This window comes from Heliangelus exortis, chromosome 10 (genome assembly GCF_036169615.1).
Source record: "Heliangelus exortis chromosome 10, bHelExo1.hap1, whole genome shotgun sequence".
Lineage (NCBI taxonomy): Eukaryota > Metazoa > Chordata > Aves > Apodiformes > Trochilidae > Heliangelus > Heliangelus exortis.
The window spans coordinates 1,123,010-1,138,665 of NC_092431.1; the positions used below are offsets into that span (position 1 = coordinate 1,123,010).

Here is a 15,656-nt window from a genome sequence, read left to right on the forward strand (position 1 = left end):
TCCAGCTCAAGCCATTCCATGATTCTATAACTCTATGATTATGTTACACCAGGAGTACCCAGGCTCCCAAAAACCTCCTCAGCTTCTCTACCACATCTACACAGGCAGCCACAGGGCGAGAGCCTCCACCCCCTGGAGAAAGTACAGAGAGATCCAACCTCCCCATGTGCAGCACGAGGATCCATTACCAAAACCACCCAAGGATTTTTTTTTTTTAAGAAGGAAAAATAAGGAAAAATGACTTGAACAACAGGTATATTAGCAGCTATGTTACAACAAGCCTGGAGACATCCAAATGAAAACTGAAAGATTTATCATCCCAGGCAGCAGCATCCTGATGGGAACAATTCCCAGCACCTTTTTTTTTTTTTTTTAATTTGGAGCCTTATTTCCTGCACCTCTTCTGACATGGTTGTGCTGTCCAGACCCCCATGCTCTTCCACATCCTTTCCCAGCCATGGCAAGCCCAAGCAGGCAGCCAACCAACCCCTTTTATGAGGCTGAGGTCTCTCACTCTGTCTCACCTCCAAAGCTGGCACCTCCACGGGAGGGCAGTGACCAGGCAGTGCTTGGAAACCACTTAACAGCCTCCATAATTAAAACCAGTAGAAGCAAGAACACTGAAAATTACAGTGGTGACTGCTGCTGAATGCCGAGGTGAATAAAAGAAGTTTAATGGCACCTCTTTGCCCAGCTGCAGTAAGTGTAACAAAGCTCAGAAAAAAAAAAGGAGCAAGAGGTGCTCGTGCCTCCACTTGGCACTGCACTTCTGAGTGGCACTGTCCAGCCTGATTGCTGGAAGATAAAGGGATTTATTTCAAGAATAATTTCTGGATTTCAAGTCTTTAAAAAGGTGACCACATGAAAAACTGGTCCAGCACATGGCTGCCCTGTAGTTAAACTTTTTGATTTTACGACGCAGCCACGTCCACAGAAGATGCTGGATCTGCTCCTGGGGATACCACAGTCCCTGTGGCCATTAGTCACAGATCTGATGAAATAATAAAAAAAAAAGTCCATGATTTAGCAGTTTCATTTTTGAGGTCATAAAAAGAATTCAGAGGAATACCCAGCTATTAATAAAGTTCCTATGGAGTATAAATTTTAAATGCAGGCTTAAAGGCAGAGAATTCCTCTTAAACAAACAGAGAAACCATCCCCCAGAAAGCCAGGAAATGTTACAATAAAAAGTTCTTTTATGCTAACAAGCACATTTGCACTCAAATTACGTGGTGTGGGAAGGAGGAGAGTTCAAGCACAAGGAAGCACCAAGACCTCAAACAATGTGTGCTGGGGAAGAGAAACATGCTTAGATCTGCACATACCCCCAACCACCACCTCCCCAGGGTGACCCATATGTGCTCTTGGCCTCCAGAAATCCTCACTGATGCCTTCATCTGATTTTCCCATCAAGAAGCTGCACCATCTACCTTGACCCAAGATGCTAAGCCCCAACTTGTCCAGCTGCCATGGCCTCTTTGCATTTAACCTCAAGCCCCTGGCTTGACAATTCGCTTCAGGAGCCACTTCAAAAGTAAAAAAAAAAAAAAAAAAAAAAAAAAAAAAAAAAGTTTCCAGTTCTCAAAATCATCCACATCTCCTTGTTCTTCCTCTCTCCCTGGTTTCCAACCCTTTTGCAAGCAGCAGAGCATCCTGCAGCTGTGAGGAACCTTGCTGGGTACCACTTGGTGAGCTCCAGCTTGAAGGTACAAAGCAGGGGATGAGAGATGCTGGCAGAGCCCCACACAAAGCCACCACCACACTGCCTAAAGGGCACTGGGCAACCTCCCATCTCTTCAAGACCCATCACCATCACTGCTGAGTCAGGAGACTGAGCTGACAAATGAAGCCACTTCAGCAGGATTTGTCTTCTAAAAGCTTCCAAATTAAAAAGCAAGTGTCAAGTGATCAGTCCCATCACCATCACGGCAGCGTTCCACATGCTCTTATGAAAACAGCTTTCAGGGCCAAGTCTTAATGAAAAAGTAGCAACTTATTCAAGATCTGTCTGCAATCTTAATCCAGAGCAAAACAAAAAAAAAAAAAATCTTTTTACCAAGTAGATTTTCACCGAGGTTAAGCAGAGGATGCAGAGGATTAATGACCAAAAGACATCACTGCTATTTATCCATCTCTGCTTTGGTTGGGGATGGTGTAAACACATTATAAGCTTCTGACAATAAACAATTTTACTGAGACATTTGAAGGCATCTCAGATCAGCAACATCTCCTTTTGCCTTCTGAAAAGGGCCTGAAATGATAAAATGAGGGGCAACAGTTTCAAGCTTAAAAGAAGGGAAATTTAGATTGGATCAGAGGAAGAAATCCTTTCCTGCCAGGGTGCTGAGCCCCAGGGTGCCCCCAGAAGCTGTGGCTGCCCCATCCCTGGCAGTGCTGAAGGTTGGATGGGGCTTGGAGCACCCTGGGCTGGTGGGAGGTGTCCCTGGGCATGGCAGGGGGTTGGAACTTGATGAATTTTAGGGTCCCTTCCAACCTAAACCACTCCACAATTCTGATTCTTCAATAACCAGAGGCCAAGAATCAGTTCCCCACAATGCCACAGTATCCCATTTCTTCATCCAGCCTGGTTTGGGAGCTTCTCCCCCAGGACAAACAAGTAGAGAACAAGCAGTATCAAAGATCAGGAATTTACCTGGGAAATAAAAGTCTCTGCCCAGAAGGGGAAAACACCATCCCCTTATCCCCATTTTCCTGCGCAGTCACCCCAGACCCAGCCACCAGCCTGAGCTTTTCAGGAGGCTCCTACTCTAAAATTTCCTTTCTCTTAACAAACCACATTATTTTTCCTTTTTGTCCTTGTTAAAGAAAACCTTTGGAAGCAGAGCCACCCCTGAAGCCAGCTGGAAGTTGGGATCTCAAAGTGCTTCTTGAAGTCCCGTGGCTCCAACGGGGCGGGAGGATGCGGGGATCTTCCAAATGCCCCACGTGAGCCCAGCCCTGGCACCAGCACCCCCAGCTCATGTGGTGGGGGAGATAAAACCTTACACGGGGGCTCCTGTGACCTCTGGACAACATCAACTGCTGCCAGAGCTCTGACACCCAGCAGAAGGACATTCCCTGCACGGCGCATCCCGAGAAAGGGAGTAAAATCTAATTTACTCTCCAATACGCCTAACAAAGCCAAAACAATTTCCATATGGGCTGCAGGAGATTACATAAAGTTAAAAAATGTCAGAGATGAGGGATAATTAAGAACACTACACAAACTGAATTTTTAAACATTTTCCCGGGCCATCAAAAGGCCACTGGGCAGCGTCTGGAGACGGAAAATGTCCTTCTGTCCCCTGCTGTGTGGGGAACCGCTGGCTCCTGGGGCTTGGGGGGGTGGGCATGTGTTTGCACTTAAACTGAAGCCCAGGGAGGGGACAGGATTTCCCAACACCACTGCAACCCCCCCTCATGCCACGTCTCTACTTATCACCATCACCCCAAACAAACTGCCTGACAAAAGCCCCGATGTTTTCACAGCTCAGCTCAGCTCCTGGGTGTGCAGAGCGGGTGCCAGAGCTGCTGCAGCCTCCAAGGGATGTTGGTCCCTTCCTGGGGGGATACCCACAGCAGGAGATGCCCCATTGCAGGGCAGAGGGCCCAGCTTCACCTCCTGTTTCTGGATGGGCATCACCAGTGAAGCAGCTCTGCAGGGCCAAGTGATGAGCAGACCAACCCTTCTGCTGCTTTCCATGCCACCCCACTACAACTCTGCAAACCCCCCAAGCCATCCCCACCTTTCTCAGGTGTTTCTGGGGGAGACAGCAGCAGCCTGAAGGTCCATCAGAACCCCTTGCTGTCCTCCACAGCCAGGAGCCATGGACCTTCTCACTCCCCACAAAATCCCACAGCCACCACCATCTGTTTAAAGAAGTCCTTCAAGGGGTCAAGAGGATGCACTTGATGGAGAGAGGCAGAGGCAGAGAGCCAGGAGGATGATAGCTGCTGTTGCAAAACATCATCCTGGGATCCAGAAACCAAAGGAAGTGCTTCCAACCACACTTCCAGCCAGCCAAGGGAAGAGGCTCAATGTGCCAACAAGCCAAGTGCACCCAGTTTTTTTCTGTGGCCATCATGCTGGGGAACTTGCACATAAGCCAAGGTTGTTTGTTAGTTGGTTTTGGTTTGGTTTTTTTAATGCAAATTTTCAAGTTAGTCTTTTAAAAATTACACGCTGGCATTTTTATTGCAATACCAACACGTTCAAAATAACTTTTAAAAGTATTAAAACCAACCAGCAGGCACTCAGGACCCATCACCAACACGTAGCTGCTCTGAATTCCCAGTAAAGATGCCCACTGAGGTTTGGTTACAATTGTAAGAACAAACCAGTGGCACAGGGAGAGCCAAACTATGCAAAGAAACTTGCATCCCCAAACCAATCATCATAAATCCAGGGAACTCAAAGTCAGAATTAAATTTAAATCCAGACATACCTAAAATATTGAAGCCCACAGCTGGGTGCTCAGCAGCCTTTGCATGGCCCCGTAACCAGGCAGCAGGCTCAGGGAATGCCTATTAGGAGCTGTCATCTCCACTCCAAGTAATTGGGGGGGAAAAAAGTAAAAATAAATCTCCTCCTCCCCTTCTTATCCACAATTTTTTTTTTTTTTTTTTTTGCTTTTCCTGTGCAACTGAAAGTCTCCATGCTGCAGAAGCTGTGTGGGTACAGTAGCAGCTGCATGGCCCCAGGTGTAATGCAACCATCCCTGGCCAAGGCACCAGGGGCTGTGGCACCCAAGGGAGGAGGTGTGCAGGATGCTGAGTTCCAACCACTCTAAGTGAGCTGCTCTGGGTCAGCCCTGACCTTCAGAGATGACACAAGGGAAGTCACCCAAACTCCAGACATGTTGTTGTCATTCAATGGAGCTGCTGCTAATCCCTGCTCCAAAGTCTTTCATCTTCTCCAGGAAGCACATTCCTACCAAAATCAGAGCAGCACCAGATCTCTACTGGGAGGGTGCTGAGCCCCTGGCTGCCCCCAGAAGCTGTGGCTGCCCCATCCCTGGCAGTGTTGAAGGTTGGATGGGGCTTGGAGCACCCTGGGCTGGGGGAGGTGTCCCTGCCCATGGCAGGGGGGTTGGAACTGGATGATCTTGAAAGTCTCTTCCAATCCCAGTCTGGGATTCTATGATTTTAGCTGCACACATCACTGTGCAACATTTTGCCTCATTTATTTAAGTACACATCACCAAGCTGGTATTTCCTGCCACTGCATGAAAAAAGCTTACACAAACCTCACATTATACTGCACAGAAGTGACACAGACACCCAGACCTGTTGGCAAGAAGAATCAAAAAAATCACCTTGAAAAAGCAGGGCTGAAACCCCAACCCATTCACACTCGTCCGAGATCACCTCCCACTACACACCAACCCCTTGACAGCATATCCAAGTGATGCTTAAAAAAAAAAAAACCAAAAAAAACTGGATTGCCTCCATGTACTTAAAAGACACAGTGAGCATTTTGGCTGTCCTGACACTCTGGATGGGATAATGGCTTTTGGATGGGTTATTCTTGGCCCCCAGCATCGCAGCTGCTCTGCATGCAGCTCCATCCTCAGTGACCTCCTCCGCGTGCCACGCGTGGTTCAGACACTCAGCTAGATAATAAAACCACATCCCAGATATCAGCAAGTGCTAATCAGATGTAATTCAGTCCTGGCAAGCCCAGACCTTCAGCTTTTTTCATTATTTTTTTTTTTTAAATAAACAAAATGAAAACACCCCAACAACACAAAACACACACGCAGGTTCACAGGGCCAAAGTCCAAAAGGAGTTCAAATGGGCAGAGCTACTTTTATCTGCTCGAGCACCATGTAATTAAAGAACAGTATTTGGAAGGCAGCAAATTCCCCCAGAACCATAGGTAATAAAATTCAAATTGAAATAAAAAAAAAAAAAAAAATAAAACAACAGGAGGAAAGGAGCCGGCGAGAGCTCAGCGTGTGTACAGCCAGACTTTAAGGTTTCTCCATGTGCTGTGACATCCCCTCAGGTCCCTCCACCAGCTGACCCTGGGATTGTCTCACTTGACTTCACCCCACCATGGGCTTCCTCTCCAAGAGAGGGGCCACTGAGTTCTTCCCTGAGCTCCCTGCATCCTTGACCACCAGCCAGAAACGCAGCGACGGCTCCGAGCGCTCCCAGACAGATCCTTCTGATTATCACAAAATGAAATTTTCAGCTCTTGTCATCATCGGCCTCAGATTTGTAATGTTACAAAAACATGACTTCCTTTCCCTATTGTATCAAACCCTCTTTCCATTCCCGCTGGTGAAATCAAACAATTTTAAAAGAATTTATATGATGCTAATTTAAACCGAATGCATTTCGCTGCCAATCGCAGTTCCCCGACTCTCCCAGGCCTCCTGCCAGCTCTGCTCTGTTCCAGAACAACCATCAATCACGGCCAACAGACCCAGGGAAAAGCCCCAGAAGGTAATTCTGGTGGTGGAAAACCTGCCCTCTGCTAGAAGCAAAATGATGGGAGGTGACCCCATGGCGGGGGAGGCTCTGAAAGCTTCAGCTCCTCATCAGCTCATCAGCAAGTGATGCTTTTTGCAGGAATAAACCTTAGCACATCACTTCAGTCCCAGCATCACCTCCAACCTGCCTTTTGCAACTGGAAGTGGCAAGGTGACCTTCCTCCTCCAGCCACCACGCAGGAATAGAGCACCTTGAACTGCTGGAAAGTCACTGAGTTCATAGCTGTTCCCTCAAAGGGTAAAGGAACCTCTTGTAGTCTGCCTCTTGCTCTCATAAAACAGCTGAAAAGTGGAGTTAGGGGGAGACTGAAGGGGTATCCTTCCCTGCAACATCCGCAGGCAACCCAAAAACATCTAAATGTTGCCCTCCTGGTGCACCTTGTTTGGATGCTCCCTTGCAACAGCCCAACCAAGGGCTACAAGGAAGGGGAAAAAAAAAAAAAAAAAATCTGACTTTTTCTGTCAGATACACTGAAAGGTTGAAACTGATGCACCCGTAAGAGACACTGACAATCATCATCAGACAAAAGAATTAGCCACAAACCCAGACCTCAACTTAGAAATCCTTACAGTCCAAAATGTCTGGAACTGAGCAGAAGGTGGGGAGCAACACCCAACATCTGCAGGTGTGCAAGGTGGAAAAATACTGAGAGGAGAAGGAACAGAGTGCTTGGCTGAGGTCAAAGCACTGGCTGAGATGCAATCTGGATATGAAGAACAAATAAAAGAACTGAGGGAAAGCTCAAAGGATTAGCAGTCAAATATTGAGGGACAAAAGGTGAAGAGCAGAGAAAGAGGCTAAAGAACAGAGAGGAAAAAAGAAATGGAGGGAGGGACATGAAAACCTCTGCTCCAAAAAGTTTATCAAGCACTGGCAGGGCTGGAGCCCCCAGCATCCCTGGAGGGGTTTCAGAGCCCTGGAGGGAGACGTGGGGATGAGGGACATGAGGTGGCCTTGGCAGTGCTGGGTTTTTGGTGGGACTTGGTCTTAAAAGTTCTTTTCCAACCTAAACAATTCTATGACTCAAACAAGAAGAAATGGCTTGAAGTGCACCATGGATTTGAAAGGAACTGAAAGCACAAAGCTTAGGGGAAAAAAAACCCATCTCAGACAGAAGACAGCAAAGGAAGCCACTTGAAATGATGGGGAGCATCCCAAAACAGCCAAATCAAGTGGCTGGACACACACATCTCTCCCCAGCCATCAAAGCCATCAGCCCCAGAACCAGGATATTTGAAGACCCATCCAAGCATCAGGATGAGAAAATAAGAAAATACAAGAGGAGGATGAGACATCTGCATCCTCTTATGTCTCTGTGACTAGTAAATATCATTAATAGGATATGAAGGAGTTCTTTATGTAGTTAAAATTAGCACATTCACTGAATTGAACGCATACTGAAAGACAAATGAAACTCCTGTTCCTTCCCAGCCCCACAGCCACAGGAAACAAGGAAGAATCTTTAATGGTTTGGTTTTTAGAGGTTTTTTTTTTTGATTTTGTAACACATTACTGTTCCAGAAACAGAAGTGTCAGGTAAACTCAGCACAGTAACATCTGGAGCCTTCCCTGACACCACCACCATGCACATCTGGCTCCACAATCAGGCACCCACATCACAGCTTGTTTGATTTGATGCAATGACTAACAAAAAAAATTTGCTTTAGTTTATTTAGATTTAGCTTCGTTTGTTTTCTCAAAATATTAGAGTTTGAGAAGTCAGTAAAGCTGTGGGTATCCTGTAAATTAAATCAGTGAATAGAAATCCCCAAGCTCAGCCAAGATGGGGTTTGCAAGGCAGAAAAATGGAGCCTCTATCCAGCACCTAACAGCACAATTTTATCATCATGTGAAAAGTTACAGCAAGAGTCCTTGTTATCAACCAAGGAGTCCCATCCATCAGTCACTGTCAGAGGTCATTTCCTTAATACTGGATTTTAACTTCACGGAAGTAGCAAAGTTGTTTTTAAGATCCACTGCAAGCCATGCTCCTGGCTGTGCTCAGAACAACTGTCTTGCAATTCAAAACTAGAATAACAAAAGAAGGTGGGAAAAAGGCATCTCCATTTTAATACAGACATAAGGATGTTCAATTAATCAGGTTCATCTTTTACAGACACCAACTGCCAGGAAGCTGCAATGAAATTTTACCCAGTATTCAAAAATCAGTTTAAGATGCAAAAGAAACTCAGCTGCAGTCAGAGCACAAACTTCTGTTGCTTTAACCCAAACCTGGGTAACCAACACTGGTATCTCCAGGTCTTCCCAGGTGCCACCAGGCACAGCAGCACAAATGACCCAGTCCTGCTAATTGGGAAATATCAGTTATGGACCTCAACTGGAGCTCTCTGGACTAACAAGAGCCTACAGCAAAACACAAGCAGAAGAAGACAGTGACAGAAATGGATCACTGCTTTTCAACAGCATAAAAACCAGAAGAGAAACTCTAGTAGCAACCACAGCATGAAGACTCATTCTTTCACCTAGTAACAAAAAATTAATTCAATCCATAAAATCCAGCTTACTGCCTTGGGAATTGGAGAAGCAGAAACTCAGCAAAGGCTGCAAACCACGCTCCTCTTTCCCAAAAACCTCCAAGATGTGTGCACAAACAAGTCCTACCTGTTTCATTGCTGTCTCTCCAATCTTGTCCGAGTGCTTCCGGATACTCTCCAGGAAATCCTTGAGGTCTGACATGGAAACTTCCTTGATCTCCTCCCGCAGCTTTGGGATGTTATCCACCATCACCTTGCAGAAGCGGTAGTGGCTCACCTGGGGCAGGTACGTGTGCTCCAGGTGTTCCAGGGTCTTCAGGGCAGGGTAGTGCCTGGAGAAAGCAAAGCAAGGCAGATGTGGGCACAAGAATTGCTGTTCCCATCCCACGTTCCTTCCAAAACATGCACCCTGCCCCCAGCCAGGACATCACCACAAATAATTCAGTATATCCAAAAGTTTCAGCTCCGTTCAAAGGGACGTGGGCTGCAACATCAAGGTAACCATAAAAGCATCTCAGGCTGGTTTGGGTTGGAAAGGACCCTAAAGTTCATCCATTCCCATTCCAAATCCAAGCCATTCCCAATCCCTGCCATGGGCAGGGACACCTCCCACAGCCCAGGGTGCTCCAAGCCCCATCCAACCTTCAACACTGCCAGGGATGGGGCAGCCACAGCTTCTGGGGGCACCCTGGGGCTCAGCACCCTCAAATTAATCAATTTCCTACTCATGTCTACTTTAAATCTCCCCTCTTCCAGTTCTAAGCCATTAGCCCCTGTCCTGTCCCTACACACCCTTGTGAAAAGTCCCTCCCCAGTTAAGGCCACTTCAGCCCAGTTCACCCTGGCCACAGGCAGCTGCCACTTGCACCTTGAATTTTTGGGGAAGAAAAAGTTCTTTAGCCAGAAGAAACATCTCAGCACCACAGAAAAAAACAACCTGACACTCAGAACTCCATTCCAAATAATTCTTGCCTGGATCTCCAGGAAGGTCCACAGGGGAGTTATTGTACCCAGAAGTGGCCTGTCCTGTTCCTGACACCACAAGCCCAGCAGATTAACCCCACAGCCTGGTTGGTGTTTTCACTGCAGTGAGGTTATGTAAAACTATTTGCAATAAAATGCAAATCTCTCCGGAGAGAAACTTAGGCATGCACAGAAAGCCAGAAATTAAATCAGTGGAATAAACACACGTTGGGGGGTTGGTTGTATTTTAGGGCATTGTTTGTTGAACTAGAAGCAGCAAAAAGGTTGCCTGGGGGGGGGGGGACACAGCATGGGGTCACTGGGGGGGTCCCCAGCTGCCTGCTGAAAACCTGGGGGCAGAGGAAAGCTCAACAATGTTCTTGCCCAAGATGTGAGAGGCCACGGATTCTGATAAAACAGAGTCAGAGCTGGGTTTTGCTTTTTTCTAAGAACACTCTGGCCCTGGTTGGGTGGGAACAGCTCTACAGAGGCTTCTCTGCTCCAAGCAGGATGAAAAATGTCATTTCACAGATAGTGACCCAGGGGTTCAAAAACCATGGATCCCTCTGGAGCTCTGCAGAACCTGGAAGGATCTCCAGGGGCAGGGAGGGGTTGCTCAGCACTCCCCAGCAAGCAGCCACATGTGTCCAAACCATTGGAAAAAAGCTTTTTCTGCCCCTTCCTTAAATCCTGGGCAGCAGAGGATGAAATGTTTCTCTCCATCTCTTTTCTCTACTGGCTCCAGTCACCCCTCCAGGTTTGGGCCATGGGTTCCACTGGAGCTCCAGTTCACAGCCACAATTTGGCCAACACCTGGATCTGTTTATAAACAACATCACACAGCAAACAGAACTTATTTTGTCTGCCTTGGGAGAGCTGAGTTTATTCACCCTGAATGCAAACCCATTACTCCTCTGAGTGCTCAGAATCCAAGACTCACACAAGGAACCAACCCCCTTGCTGCCCATCATGAAATGATACTTAAGTGCAGACACAAAAACATTTAATCTGTTGTGCTGCATTTGGTGAACGAAGCCATTAAATCCAGACAAAGCAAAAAGAAGGAGAAAAAAAAAAAAAAAGAAAAAAAAGGGTTCAGATTTTCCTTAAATGTGGCTTTCAGCTTCTATTTGTTTCCAAGCAAACCAATCCAAAAAGGCTGGGAAGATGCAGTTCTTAAAAGCTGACCCTGGAAACACTATCCAGAGGGAGGGAACTGAGCAGCATGTGGATTCCCTTCAGAAGCTCCCTGGGCTGTGATCAGCTCCAGCTCTCCACCCCACACTTGTCAGCAGATAAGCCCTTTGCTGGTCCTACAAGCAGCCTGGAAACACTTGGGCATCCTACACCCTGCCCTGAGCCATCCTGAGAAAGAGAGGGAGCTTTGGAAAGTGTTAAATCATCTCCCTACAACTCCAGCAGCCAGCCCCAACTTCCAGGAGGGATGTGTAGCTCTTCCCCTCTTGGATCCAAGGACCACAGAGGGCAGCAGAGGTGGGAAGTGCAGGAACTCCCCCAGCCAAGGAGTTATTGCCTTGCTGGAAACATCTGGTTTCTGCTGTGCTGCTGCAGTGATGGATGGCAGGCACAATCCAGGCAGCAGATCCAATTGCTCTCCCTGCCTGGCATTCAGCTGGAGCCTGTCAGGTCTGAGCTGACCTCCTGCCAGCAGCTGCTCTTTGCCCAATTTGCCACCCCCAGGGCTACAAAATGCCTCCCAAGTGCCCCACTGCATAAACAAACCAGTCCCCCCCTCCCCCAGATCCCAGCCAGGCAAATACCCTGAGTTGGGGTTTAATCTTTCAGCATCACAACAGATGCAGGGTGGGGAAAAATCCTGGATTTACAGCTCAGGATTTCCCTTGGAGTTCAGCTCATTCTTCTGAACACTTATTTCTACTGCAAAATAAGCTGTGTGCCTTCTCACCACCTCCTACCACATTTCTCAGGTGTTTGGCTTCCATTCATGTTCAACAGATACTCTCAGGTTTTGCACGATGACATTGAGGCTGAAATGGAGTTTATAAAGCCCAAGTACCACTGGCTGCACAGCAACAGTGAAACAAAAATGTGAACACCCATCTTAACCAAAAAGCTTCACACAAAACAGAATCAGCACCCACTGCACCCACGGCTCTTCTCTACTGCAAGAGGCTGAGCAGAACCATGAAGAGTTCCAACAGCCAGGAATCTGGAAAGGTCACTGGAAAAGGCTGATTTTTAAATGGCCTAAGTTTTGAGCAGCTCTTTAATTAATCTGCAGATGGGAGCTTTCCAACCCTTCCAGCACAACCACCAAACCACATTTACCTTTTCGATTTCATTTGCTCTCGCAGTTTGCTGTACATCTCCAGGACTGGAAAGAGAAGGAAAAACACACAAAGCATTGAGACACAAGCACACACCAAAAAGACAGGAATTCAAATAAAGAGCTGCACCAAAAAAGAGCAGTTTCAGACTCCTCACCAGGCAGACACAGGGTCAGCTTATCAACCGTCGCCGAAATATTCCTCTGCTGCAACCGGCACTGCTTCAGCTCTTCCATTGCTATTATCAGCTTTGGAAAGACAAAAAAAAAAAAAGAAAAAAGTAAACAGATGGAATAAGAGAGGATATAACCTGCTGTACACTTGTCACGACCACCCAACCAGCAGGCTGACAGCAAAGCCTGCTCTCATCACCAGAGAGGTGACCCCGAGCCTTGCTGCAGCCTTGGGTGCTTTCATCCAGCAGCAGAAGCATTCCCAAGCCTAAGCTGAAGCCATCCAAATACCAGCCTTGTAGCATGTCCTGGGAATTCCAAAAATGTTTTCCCCATCCCGTTTTATTCATCTCTCCCCTGCTCCCTCTCCCAGCTTCTCTTTTTTAACTCTTTTCCAAGACAGGTTGCGGCCGCTCGCTCCCAGGGGGATTCATCCCATCCCATCCCAGACTTAGGAAGGGTTTTAAATGCTCATCCAACAGCAAAACCTGGGCATCTGGGCATGGGCAAAACAAAGATGGGCCATTGCATACAAAAGAAAATTCTTTAGTTTCTTTTTTCCAAAGGGGCAGGTCATGGATTTGTCCCCCAGAGGACAAACGTTTCTCCAGGGTCCCACAACGAGTCTGCAAAGTCCTTTGGAAGCCCCAGCTCCTGCTACTTTTGAAGGTGAATCTCCCATGCAAGGTAACACAGAGGTATGTTTATTTAATTCAGAAGAGGAGCTGCATCACCTCCTCCCCAAGGGGCATTTTTATCTTTAATCTTTATTAGAAATAATTGGCCTGATGCAGGGATTTGCTTGTTTGTTTTGCAAACACAGTGCAGGTGGCTGAAGGAGCAACATCAAGTCTGGGAGGGCAGGCAAGAGGGAACACAGGGAAGCAGCAAAAGAGCAGATTTACAGGGAATATGGAAAGCAAAGTGAGAAGGACAGAATGATCCAAAGGGTCACTTACTTCTTTCCCTTCATTCTGCAGCTTTCGGTTGGTGTCTGTCACTTGATTCTACAGGGGAAAAAAGACAAAGCCCAGGTCAATCAGGACAAAACTTTGCACAAAAATGAAATTGTACCTAAACACCATCACTTCTCACACCTGGCATGAAACTTTTCATGAGCTGGTTTAATAACTATCACCATTCTGGCACATGCAGCAAATCCCAAGGATTTTCTTCCCTGCCAGTAAGGAAAAGGCACCAGGAGTTGACACCAAAAAGTTGCAGTCTTGATTGATCAAATTTTGTAGCAGATGCACACACGAGTTCTCATCTTAAAAGCTGTTATTTTGTGAGTGATAGAGGTAGGATATAAACCTCATGGAATGACACTTTCCCTGACCAACAGCAAATAGACAGATCACCAAAACAGATCAAGGTTCCTTCCAACTCCTAACACTGTTATTTCTGTGAATTCAAGTTTTAATTCCTCAATATCACAGCAAGAAAAAAAAATAAAATCAGGAGTCCTCAATGTGGGCTTCTACTTATGAAGTTCAAACATCTTCTTTTGGACCTTCAGATGCATTTCCCACTGGATCCCCCTCTTGGCTGCAGCTAAAAGCTATTCTTATATACGTGGTATAAAAAAAAAGGTATTTTCTTTACTAAACCATCTGCCTGTGTTATCAAGCTGGGGCTCAGAGTTCAGAAATTTCCCACTTTGCAAAGTTGGAGGTTTCCTGGACCAGCAAGATGACAGCACCTGAGCCCTTTGCAGCTCCAGGCATTGCTTTGACTCAGTCAAGACACACATGAGAACAAAGCCAATTTTTAGACTCATTGAGAGAGAAAATAAGCACCTTCCACATTATTTAGCCAACAAGCAGAAAGATGACTTTGGGAATTCTCAAACATTCAAGTTCAGACAGGAGAAAATTTGTAAACAGAGATACCATCTTCTACAGGCCAGCTGGGAGAGCTGAAAAAAACCCAAAAAACAACAAATTGCATGAACTTTCCAATAAACATGGCCAGGTTCAGGTCTGTAGCACAAGCAGCCAACTCCAGAGGTAAAACCCAGCAGAGAAGGAGGGCTCAGAGCTCAGGTGCCTCACATCAGGCTGAGGTTTGCATGCCCTAACTCTGCTTTTTGTTGTTTTGGGGTTGTTGGGGTTTTTTTTCCCCCACCAAATACTCTTTTCACAGCTACTAAAGTTGTAAATATCCCTTTCCAGACTTGTCACTGGGAGATGTCTCAGAGGTTTCCAGTTTTCCTCAGCCTCAATGCACGGGGGAAGCTGCTTCTGGGTTGCACTCAGCATCATCACAGTTTGTGAAGCAGTTCCTGGGTGTTTTCAGGTTTCCTGCTCATTCTGCTGGCAAAAAATCAGACACAGAGCTCTCAAACATATTCAGGAGCACGAGAAGACACAAACCAGCTTCAGATTTCACTTCCTTTATGCTTCTCAATACTTGCAGGTATCAGCTGAATGTTTAACGAAGCCATCACAACAGAAGGAAGCTCATTTGATGCTCTCCAGTTATACAGGAAAATAATAAAAGTTTCCCTCCCCAGGAAAAGCTTCAAGGTGGCTTTAGAATGCAACAGCCTCCTCCTTCTGTTTTGAGCACACCACAAGGCAACGAGCTCAGATAAGAGGGGAGTTTTGTATTAATACAGAAAATTGATTTGGGATCCAACTTGTTTCCTGCTGCCTACTGCAAGCTGCTGAGCAGCAGTGATTTCCCACACTGGTCCAAATTTCAGCAGGAGGTTTTGGAGAGGGAGATTGGTGTTGTTTCCATGAGCAGGGCCCATCCAGCCTCTTGTAACACTGACCATGCTGGGTTTTAAGCTCCCCATGATGCAAGAAGAGCCAACCCAGGACCTCCCCACACACCATTTCTCTACAGCATCTGCACCACATTGCTCCCCCTTCTGCAGTAGCTTCAGCTCTCCTGGCTCTCTGCCCTCTGCAAAAACTGCTCATTTCCTTTATGATGTATTGAGCTTTTACGAGCAGGAGCACAGCATCTCTTCCAAAGATTATTTTATTTGCTTATATCCTGAAAATCCCACCAGGAAAAAGGAATCCGTGTCGGGTAATTTAAAACTGCTCCTAAAATAATGCCAAGGCTGTCCTGGCCTTCTATTAAAATTACATATCAATCCCAGCTAGAGTAAAAAGTAAGGATATATTCTGCCCCTTGCACACTGAGAGTTTCAAAAGGAGGGAAGAGGGGTGAAGTTTTGTTCTTAAGGTCTACATCCAACCAC

General features: G+C 46.5%; 1 protein-coding gene across 4 annotated transcripts in view; it reads right to left on the reverse strand.

Annotated features, from left to right (window-relative positions):
* EXOC6B (exocyst complex component 6B) overlaps positions 1-15,656 on the reverse strand; it is a 244,157-nt gene that overhangs the window by 189,147 nt on the left and 39,354 nt on the right. For all 4 annotated transcript variants that reach the window (XM_071753121.1, XM_071753120.1, XM_071753125.1 and 1 more), the window contains exons 3-6: positions 13,399-13,446; positions 12,424-12,514; positions 12,268-12,313; positions 9,122-9,326 (exon numbers count right to left, since the gene is read on the reverse strand). In XM_071753121.1, coding sequence (XP_071609222.1) covers positions 9,122-9,326; positions 12,268-12,313; positions 12,424-12,514; positions 13,399-13,446 — 390 coding nt within the window. The remainder of the gene's footprint in view (positions 1-9,121; positions 9,327-12,267; positions 12,314-12,423; positions 12,515-13,398; positions 13,447-15,656) is intronic.